The sequence below is a fragment of the Actinia tenebrosa genome, unplaced genomic scaffold, assembly GCF_029948245.1.
Source record: "Actinia tenebrosa isolate PJP-AT-01 unplaced genomic scaffold, QUT_ActTen_1.0 PGA_scaffold0__85_contigs__length_37466705, whole genome shotgun sequence".
NCBI lineage: Eukaryota > Metazoa > Cnidaria > Anthozoa > Actiniaria > Actiniidae > Actinia > Actinia tenebrosa.
The window spans coordinates 28,987,425-28,997,418 of record NW_028292569.1 but is presented as its reverse complement, the minus strand read 5'-3'; the positions used below and the strand labels follow the sequence as shown (position 1 = coordinate 28,997,418).

Sequence of the window (9,994 nt, the reverse complement as noted above, 5' to 3'; positions counted from 1 at the left end):
CATACTGTAATTATCAGCGGTATTACTTGCAAACATGTATGGGCTACCTGTGTTAGGCATTAGAGGAGCCATGTTGAATTGTGATTAAACTAGAATCGTTGTGCATGCAATCCGTGTCAATCCTCATCAATAAGTAAACATCTTTACACATACAAAATCTTCACCTATAAAAAAACTCTCAAACTGCATGACTCGGTATTAACCGCCATGCTTTGAGGGAACTCAACTTAAACCTGCAGCTTTTCAAAATTCCAACCGTTCTGTAATTCACATATGCTAGAAAACTATTGTTACCGTATGCTGCAGTTACATAGCTATTCTACTGTGTGGAGGCATGCCCCCAGAACATTCTGAAATCCAGAAGCTCAGTCAGAAATGCAATTTCCGTCATACGTTTTCCTGAGTATAAAAGGCTTGATGCTCGACGTTTTTTCACTGATAAGTTCATCATGCTTATAGGGAGATTTTGCCCCCCCTCCCTCCCCCCCCTCCTTCCCATCAAATTCTGTTAATAAAGTTTGCCAGAATTTAGAAAGTTACTTGTCCCTGGTTACTTACAACCAATTCAAAGGCTCATTATTTTACTCATTCCGTCATGCAGAGTTACTAAGGGGAAGTATCGCAGTAATTGACGATACCTTATAGGTGGGCGTACTGTTTACATTTCCAAAAATCAACTATTGAGCCATAAACGATTGGACTTAAGAAATATACAGAAGTCATAACTGTTGATAATATTTATCAATTTGAGAGCAGTTGCTTCATTAGTTAAGGAGATATGATAAATTAAAGTTGCTAAATTTTGCAATAAATGTAGGTTGGTAGGCAAAATCTTGTCAACCAACATGCATTTACTGTAAAACGTCACACATTAACTTGATAACCATCAAGAGATTTTTCCCTCAAATTCTCAGATATCTTCCAAAGCGATAGAATCTTGCCACTTTTGATGTTTGTTTGTTTATTGCTAGAATTTCCAATAATTTAATGTTCTTGATAAAAACAAATTACGTCATCGTACGCCCACCTATTAACTAAGCCGGAACGTTTAGTAGGGTTTTAGTTCATCAACCTTTCTTACGTGAAATTTTTTTTCTTCTTGAGAATATCGATTTATCATTTAATCTAAGATGCATTTGTTATATTTTCTTGTTTTCGGGATTTTTCTTCACAACCTTTCCACAGAAAGTAGAAAAGTTACTCCTGAAGGAATAGTAACCGAGAGGTTTAAAGCAGACGCTTTTCGTCGAATCACATCTCACCTTATCGAGAAACACATAGTCAATAAACTTGGCTCGTGTGCCTTCAGATGCTCGAAAAACCTTGAATGTATATCGTTTAACTTTGGGAATCGCATCAATGGTAAACACGACTGTGAGTTACTAAGAACAGATAAGTACAACTCAAGATCTTCCTACGTTACCAGTACAGACTTCCACTACTTTTATCCTGTGGTAAGTAAAGCATGTTCTCTATTACTGAGATGCACGTACATATGTCATTAATTCCATTCTTTGCTTTTTTATTGCACTGCACGAGTCACATATTCGATATTCGCCTGTTATCAAACCTTTCTTACCCAATTCTTTTACTCTCTCTCCCTCCCTCTCTCTCTCTCTCTCTCTCTCTCTCTCTCTCTCTCTCTCTCTCTCTCTCTCTCTCTCTCTCTCTCTCTCTCTCTCTCTCTCTCTCCTCCCTTTCAATCTCTCTCTCAATTCCACTCCCCTTCCCCCTTTGCTGTTAATAACATCGTTTCAAAATTAATGACATTTGTTACAGTGGCTCGTTCCGTAGTCGCGAACACCATCGGAACGGCGCTGCGACACAAGTTGCATGAAGCATTGCATACAGAGCAATTTGAAAAATGTTGCCAAACAAGTTGCAGCAATCGTTGAGAAATTCGTTTCTACTTTTGGCAACGTTTGAGTCTCCGTTGCACCGTATAGACACTCTTGCAACTTGTGTCCCAACGCCGTTGCGAGACAGAGAAAATTGGTCCGTGTATAATCGCTGGCTTTAAGACGCCATGGCTCCGATCCATAGAAGACAAAATTATTATTTTTATATTATTTGACAGAATGAAAAGAAGACTCTGGAAATCAATACTGACAAACACCTGCATGCATTAGCCTGCATGGAGGTTTTAATTATTCTCTTAGTCAAGTTGTCGGACAATAACTTAATTAAAATGGTAAATGTTATTTCAGCCTATTTTGCCACGCAGCTACATCAAATCGATAGATTTTCTCCAAACTCGGCAGACAGAAGAATTGTGACAACCCGTTTTTACAAAGCATCTGAAGTTTTATGGAAATCGTTCGATTTTTAAGCGAACGGGAGGACAATATTCGTGAAAAGCCACTGTTAGATAATCGGCCAGTAACGGCAAACGCAACTCAAAAATATAAATTCGAATACGCCGTTAAAAGCCTAAATGTTTGAGGTATTACATGTGCTAAATTCCGAAATATCCGAGTGTGTTTGACGCAATAAAAATCGCTAAATTCACTCGCTGACTTTAATTACGTTGGAGTCACCTTTTAAACCACGTATTTAGGGTTAGTCGCTGATAGCTAAAGCTAGGCAGGTGCATCCCATTTTAAGAATTCAGTTATCTTTCTTAGTTAATGAGGTATAATATAGCCACGGTACGACCGTAGCCTGTTCGCATATAGCGAAAATATATTTTAAAATTAGCCACAATTGCTAAGAGTGCTCTTAGCGTTAGAATATATAGACAGAATGGAAATAGAAGCTAGATAAGAAGAAATGAAAGCGAAATGTAGTTAGGAAAATGTTATTAATTTTGAATGTTGCCAAACACCTTGAAGACAACTCTTAACAGCAGGAGTAAATCTTAGAGTTAATTAGTTTAAATTGTCTTGTTAACTCGTTCCTTTTACTCGGTACGTGTGGGCATATCTTCTTCGTAGCTTACCGTGCATGGTTTCTTCCATAGTTACCTTAAAAAATCAAATTTCATCAAAAAAGAAGCAAAATAACGTTGCATTTTGGAACTACGGCAAATATGAGGATTTTCCGATTGCAAAAAAAGATGATCCTGACATTCTATCTCTGAAGGAGTTTGTCCTGCACTTGTCTTTTATTCCTCGGCTCCTTTTTGAAATTTATTTATTGACGTTTCACTGAACAGAAATCAAAAATATTAATGTTCATGAAGCAGTTTACGAATTAAAGCAAGTAAAGCATTTTCGTGAATTAACGAGACAATACAGAAGAATATATGACAAAAAATTAATAAATGACAACTTCTGCCGCGCGGTCGTTAGTTTCGAAAGCTTTGACAATCAATGGCAATTATTTTCAATTTTGAGGCCAAATATTCTCTTGATATGCGGAAAAATTAACTGAGAGTAACTGAGACCCTGACGTCAAAAAGGATATCAAAGAACAGTAAACGTCATTATTATTGATTAAAACAAACGTCCATATAGACTCTTGCAAGAACTGACGATGCTTAACCGAGCATATTGCCTTCTGCCCCACCACTTCAAAATTGAATGCCATCCCCTAGAAAAACATGTTCTGCAAACTAAAGTATCCCGATGAAATCCCGTCGAGGGAAAAGAATATCCAATGTAAGTGGAAATTTACATTCATCATTTTGTGAACTATTTCGTGTGTTTTTACGTATGTATGTACGGTCAACTGAGGAGAATTCCAGTTAGATAGATTTTTACAAGCCATATATATATATATATATACTGCCAAAGGTTTCAATCACGCCCAGACGATATGCATTTTAGTACACGTTTATGCTTGTTAAAATACTAGAAATCTTTTAGGGAAAAGAAAAATCTAGTTAGAGGCTGCGGAGGAGCCTCTAGAGTGACATGAATCTTCGTATTCTCAGAATGAATAATAAATTTCATTGTTATCGATACTAAGGACGCTTTATTGATTGATCGTGTTTACAACTACAGACTTAACTAACTTTAAAAGAATTTCAAAATACCCCATATTTATACTAATACAAAGCTATTTCTATTTTTTCACATTAAAACTGAACATTTGGGGTTGAGGTAATCATCGAAACACAGTAGTGAGAGGCCCAAAAGACTCTCCGAGACTACTTTCGTTTCTTCGTTTGTTTTACGATAATTTACATCGCTTTTTTTTCTCTCTCTCTCTGCAGTGAAGCAATCATCGAAACACGATAGTAAGAGGCCACGAAAAATGGCTCTCTGAGATGAAAGGAGTACTTTATTTTCTTTGTTTGTTTTAACGATAATTTAAGTCTGTTTTTCCCTCTGCAGAACAAATGTCAGCTGCAAGAGCCATGTTCCGCAAACACTAGTTCGTGTCTACCTGAGTATGATACCGATGGCTATCGTTGCAAGTGTAAGTCTGGAATTGGTGGGGAAGACTGCCAAAAAAGTGAGTATCAGGCACTGCTCAAACGGCTAAGCTTGAACTTTTGCCGCGTCGCATCTAATTGACTTTGAGGTCGAGTGCCGTTTTTTCTTAAAACAATAAAGTAATATATGCCAGACTTAACACAATCCATCTTCTGGTGCAAAGCAAGAGAGATGATGTCATATATAGTAGTTCTCGGCGTTTTTCTTAGCCACTGGCCTTAAAGGAAAAATCTGGATCGAGTTGGCATTGCAGTGCATTGTCGGACTGTTTTAGGGACATATTTCCAAGATGGCGTCTATTTAGTCCCTGAGACAGCCCCTAAAATGCACTGCAATGCCGACTTGGCCCAGTTTTTTCCTTACCCTCGACATCGCAAATATACCACTATAATAGTCAAAGTCCCCTGCGCCATCTTGAAAGGTAACCGTGCCTGTGCATCGAAACGAAAACGGAGGTGTAGAAACCTTTTTTTGACACCTTGAACGATTATTTACATGTCTCTATCATTGCAAGGTCACCGCCGTTCTCGCTTTGATGCACATATACGGTTACCTTTCAAGATGGCGAGGGAAACTGTGAAGGGGACTATTGATCCTGTTTTGATAAATTATTTCTCTTATTTAGTTTGCAAAGACTGTTCCCAGCTACATGCGTTAAACTTCACATCAGACGGCGTCTATTTTATAGATCCAGACGGGTTAGGTGCATTCCCTGTGTACTGTAACATGACGAATGGCGGTTGGACTTTGTTCCAGAAGCGTTTTGATGGTTCCGTACGCTTCAATCGTAAATGGCAAGAGTACAAGACGGGTTTTGGCAACGTGAGTGGCGAGTTTTGGTTAGGTTTCGACAAGATCCTTCGACTGCTCCGAAGACCGGGTATCCCACCTCCATCTTTACGTGTTGATGTTGAAAACTGGAACGGGGATTCGGGCTATTCAGAGTATTCGACTTTTTCTATCGCTAACGAAAGTGATTCGTATCGCTTGACCGTGAGTGGATACTCGGGTACTGCAGGCGACTCACTCTCAACAGCGAGTTCAAGCAACTCACGTGAGATTCACAGTGGCATGCAATTCAGCACATCTGACAACGACAACGACATGGCTGATCCTAATTGGAGCTGTGCTATCGAATACGAAGGCCCTTGGTGGCATAACAACTGTGGCTTGTCCCATTTGAATGGTAGGTACGAGAAGGACACGATCAACTCGGAGTATAAAGTGATGTATTGGTGGTCCCTGAAAAGTAACTATGCAGGGATCAGAAAATCAGAGATGAAATTGAAGTAGTTTAAGAAAAAAGCAAAGCAATAGTTGACCCACTTTCATACGAATTAAATGAACATTTCTCACATTTCTATCGCTGGGGTTATCGTTCGGAAAAAGGTTTCCATTTGATCTCCGCGATAGCTGAGATTGCCAACAATTGCTGAAAATGTGTTTCATATTATCGTGAAACACGCTTTTGAGCGATTGCAGCGATCGTAGCGATCAAATGGTATATCGACGTCGAAGAATGGTTTCCATTTGGTCGCCAGGATCGCTGAAAATGATTGGGTGAAACATGTTTTTGGGCGATTGCAGCGGTCGTAGTGATCAAATGGCGGATCGACCTCGAAGATGGTTTCCATTTGGTCGTCATGACCGCTGAAAATGGTTGAGTGAAACACGCGTTTTTAAGCAATTACACCTCCCTTCGACGTCGAAGGGTGGTCCTTTTGGTAGCCATGATCGCTGAAAATGTGCTACCGAGTTTGCATATTTATGAAAATAGCACGATGAATCGCACTTATAATTTACTATAAGGTAACTTGCACTAAATCCCTACCTGAGGGTCAAAACAATTGAACATATTACCACTGGTAACATCGTAAAAATAGTTCAATCCTCAAGAGAAGGGAATTCTTTTGTTTTGACGGACTCCCCAGATTGAGCTGCTTTGACGTCACATGAAAAGGGTTAGGTCTATAGAGTGGTTTTTACCAACTCGCAAAAGAAAGTGTATTTTATTAGAGGGTAACAGTCAGATCCGAATACAACAGAAAACAGAATAATTCTAAAAACGCTAAAGTGTATTTCACGTGTTCATGAAAACTCTAGTAGTGGTGATATGGTCTGGTTTTGTTGGTTGTAGTACGCATATAAATATCAAACAAGTTGTAAAAACGCGAAAACTCTAATAAATATGTATCATGCATTGATATAAATATCTCTGAGAATGATATTATCTTGTCTACAAAGAAGATAAATGTGTAAGTGACGTATATATTTGTATTTATATAAATGTGTATTCATGGCACAACCATTATGAATCAGATCCTGAAATAAATAAAAAATTAAATCCACTAAAGCTGCGTTCATAATGTATGGCAGGGGGGGGGGGGGGGAGGGCAGGTGAAATTGAGGGGGGATGGGGAAAATTTTGGTAGGAAAAAGGGGAGATGGGCAAATTTTTATCAGAAAAATGGGGGGATGCACAATTTATGGAAGAAGCTACAAGCCTTGCTTAGGGGGGATCGTTTTTTTTTTTTTTTTTTTTTTTTTCTTAAAAGGGGGTTGTTAAGAATTATTCTGCACATTTCAAATTTTCAGTTTCTTTTTGGAGACGATCAATGAGATAAGCTGAAAGGCCAAGATTGCAGCAATCTAGGGGACTTTAGGCTCGATATTTGAAAAACAATATTTCTAATTTATTTTTTATTTTTTATTCTTATCATTTTTGCAATAGGTGTAAGTCATAATTTAGAATTGCGTGTTTTTATTTGAATCAAGAAAACAATTTGCTCAGCAAGAAATCTGAATTTGCTTTTGAAAATAGAAAAAACGAATTTGCCGCACGACACGTCACAGCCCCTCGAAATGTATAGAAGATTGGTGGACCACTTGTGTTAAATGTGTAGCACTATTATGTAAATAGTTTATTCATTTAGTTTTATTGAGTGACATGAGAAAGAAAGGCCTCCATTAAAATAAATCCATGACCCCTTGAAAATCCTATTGTTAGACAAAACCCACACTGCAATATAATATACTTTTAATTTAGCCAAAAAATACATTGAAAAATAAATTAAAACTTGTGTAATGAAAATTGAAAATCAAGGAAACTTAAAACTACAAAACTTGAAAAGTATAGCGATTTTGAAACTCAACATTCTTTTTTAGCGGATTTTTTATATTTCAATTAAAGTTTTCAGTTTAAGTGGCTTGAAAATGTTGGATGAAGTTTTTCTATCGCAATTGCTACATTGTTTGAGTCCAACAAAACGAACACTAAGGATTCTTTAGTTACTCTAACATATCCCTAGAAACAAGCTTGAAATATCATAGTCCTAATGAATACCTTTTGTTCTTTAAAAGATGCAAAAGTAAACAAAATTGATACTCCATTTAAATTGTTTTGAAAAGGCTTATAAAATGGGCTATAATAACCCTGTACGCTTCATAACCAAACAGTAACCAGAAAGAAGGTAAGCTAGCTATGTAAGATAACCCTCTTTTCTATTAAGCACGCTCTTGCTTTAACGCTACTAAACGTTTGTTAAAATGAGTCATTTTCTAAAACTTTTACTAAAATTTTCAGATCGATGAAGATGAGGTCTTCTTTCCTCGCCTTCCTTTCTTTCTTGTTGTTTGTGGAGATTCAAGGTAACCTGTTACATTAACTTAACTCACACGGCCTTTTTCTAAAATTCCCACCTAACTAGTATACCTCCTGGAAGTCCACGAAATATTATACACACATACTAATTCTAGAGTCAAAAACTCCATGAAAAACAATTAAGAGAGTCATTCATTTATATCAGTGTTTTAATTGGTCTTTTTTTCTGTCCTTTGATAGCAATAAGACACAAAGAACTACGAATTACTTATCCTGAGCGTTTGGATCGTCATCGCAGCAAAAGGGATCTAACAACAGCTATCCATGTAAGCAAGTAGGGTATAGTACTTAATCATAAGGACGAAGGGAGTTACAGCTCACCAAGAGAATATCAAGTACTTCATATTCTCTTGAGCTCACTGATTACTCTAAAATACACACACCCAAATACGTCCGAATACAATATTCTTTATTTTCTCCACTTCCTTTTTTCTCAATCTTATGTTATGCTTGTCTTAAAACCATTAACGCTAACACTGAAGTTCTTCATTCTTAATATCAAGTTTTTTAAGTTCGTTTTCTTTTTGTCCTTTATTCTTTATTTTACAATTACTAAAGAATATACTACATATATGTTTAAAGTTCTCTATTACCATTACAATACTATTATACTTCTCAAAAGAAGTTATTTCAGCCTTGTAGATATACAAATATGTTTTAATATCGGTGGTAAACATTACTAAGTCAAAGTAAAAAAGAAGAATGATACAATAAGAATAAATAAATAAAGAGAGAAAACAACAAAGAGAGAAAATAAGAGAGAGGATAAAAGACAGTTTCCTAATATAATGATCTTCTTTCTTTTATTTATTTATTTATTTATTTATTTTTTTTTTTTTTTTTTTTTCCCCTTTGCTCCTTTGTTTCGATTTAGTTGGCAAGCTTAATCCTTGGTTGATTAAGGGAATTTCTAAATGAAACACATTAATTTCTTTTAATTACTTTTAATTTACTTTTTAACAAAAGTATCAGAGTTAGTTTATATTACTTTAAAACTCTTGTTCTAAAGTTACTTTTATTAGTAAAAAAAACTTATTTTTATCATAATCATTTTTTTCCATGCAAGCCTGTTCTTTCTCCTTCAGTCCATTCTTCGAAACAAGGTCATTCTCAAGAGAATGACACGTGGTCTAAAATGATAAAACATTACGCTCAGGTCTACTCGTAAATGGTCTTCACCATTTTCAGTACCCCCCCTCACTCCGCTTGAAATCGCCATACATATTTTGCCATTCATTAATTTTTGCCGTACTAATATTTTTAGCTGTATATGTGTTTGTTTCCAGGGTGATCATGAAGCTTCGGCAAGTTTCAAAATTAACAATTGGGTGCTAGAAACTAAACGTAACAAGTGAGTTGAGACGACTACTTTTTGTCTGATTAGATGGGCAATATTTCGTGTAAATGATCGGAAAATCTTTTGGGTTTAGTTTTATAATGATAATGATAGTCTAGGTGGAGTATGCACTCATATATTCTACTTATTGTCCGTTTTACAAATATGTTTCTCGATTCATTTTAGTGAATTGGCTCCAAAAACGGTGACGGTTCGTAGGTTTCTGGCTGACAACTCCGAGGTACTTCACGAGGTAAGTGATATTCATAGATATCTATGAAAAATTGCTTAGAGCAGTTCTTGAAAACACCGTTTATCATATTAGAACCGACATCATCACTTGATGATGATGGTCATATTCTTGGTCGTGACGTAGTATGAGCGCTTCAATAGCGCAGCGCGCTCATTCTTTAAAATAGCTTAAAGATTCGGACAAACATTGCATTCTGTTTAACCGCTACGAGGATTATACGAACCGATTTTATTATTTTTACTTAAAGTTGCAATAATAACCCATGTAATCTAAGATCAACTGCGATCGGCTGCGAAAATTATCTGCTGAAAGTAAACTTGTAAGTTTGTTTGTCCGAATTTCGCCTTTGTCTTCGTTTTTATGAC

At 36.5% G+C, this 9,994-nt stretch overlaps 2 protein-coding genes across 3 annotated transcripts in view; both read left to right on the top strand.

Annotated features, from left to right (window-relative positions):
• The first annotated feature begins 1,090 nt into the window (after positions 1-1,090).
• Positions 1,091-6,637, top strand: LOC116307754 (microfibril-associated glycoprotein 4-like). Of its 2 annotated transcripts, none has more exons than XM_031718055.2 (3): positions 1,091-1,454; positions 4,278-4,398; positions 5,005-6,637. In XM_031718055.2, the coding sequence occupies exons 1-3, from the start codon at positions 1,131-1,133 to the stop codon at positions 5,670-5,672; spliced, it is 1,113 nt and encodes a 370-aa protein (XP_031573915.2). In that variant the 5' UTR covers positions 1,091-1,130; the 3' UTR covers positions 5,673-6,637. The 2 variants fall into 2 exon arrangements, with proteins under 2 accessions (XP_031573915.2, XP_031573916.2); XM_031718056.2 differs by lacking the exon at positions 1,091-1,454 and adding an exon at positions 3,447-3,599.
• Positions 6,638-7,966: 1,329 nt separating this feature from the next.
• LOC116286609 (uncharacterized) overlaps positions 7,967-9,994 on the top strand; it is a 45,456-nt gene continuing 43,428 nt past the window's right edge. The window contains exons 1-4 of the mRNA XM_089039172.1: positions 7,967-8,027; positions 8,221-8,306; positions 9,327-9,391; positions 9,563-9,629. Of these exons, the coding sequence (XP_088895298.1) occupies positions 7,967-8,027; positions 8,221-8,306; positions 9,327-9,391; positions 9,563-9,629 (279 nt within the window). The remainder of the gene's footprint in view (positions 8,028-8,220; positions 8,307-9,326; positions 9,392-9,562; positions 9,630-9,994) is intronic.

Bases quoted from the DNA above. Each gene is read 5' to 3' on its own strand.
- LOC116307754 (XM_031718055.2), top strand. From the start codon at position 1,131: ATGCATTTGTTATATTTTCTTGTTTTCGGGATTTTTCTTCACAACCTT. The intron at 1,455-4,277 runs GTAAGTAAAGCA...TTCCCTCTGCAG, and splicing joins TCCACTACTTTTATCCTGTG to AACAAATGTCAGCTGCAAGA. The intron at 4,399-5,004 runs GTGAGTATCAGG...TCTCTTATTTAG, and splicing joins TGGGGAAGACTGCCAAAAAA to TTTGCAAAGACTGTTCCCAG.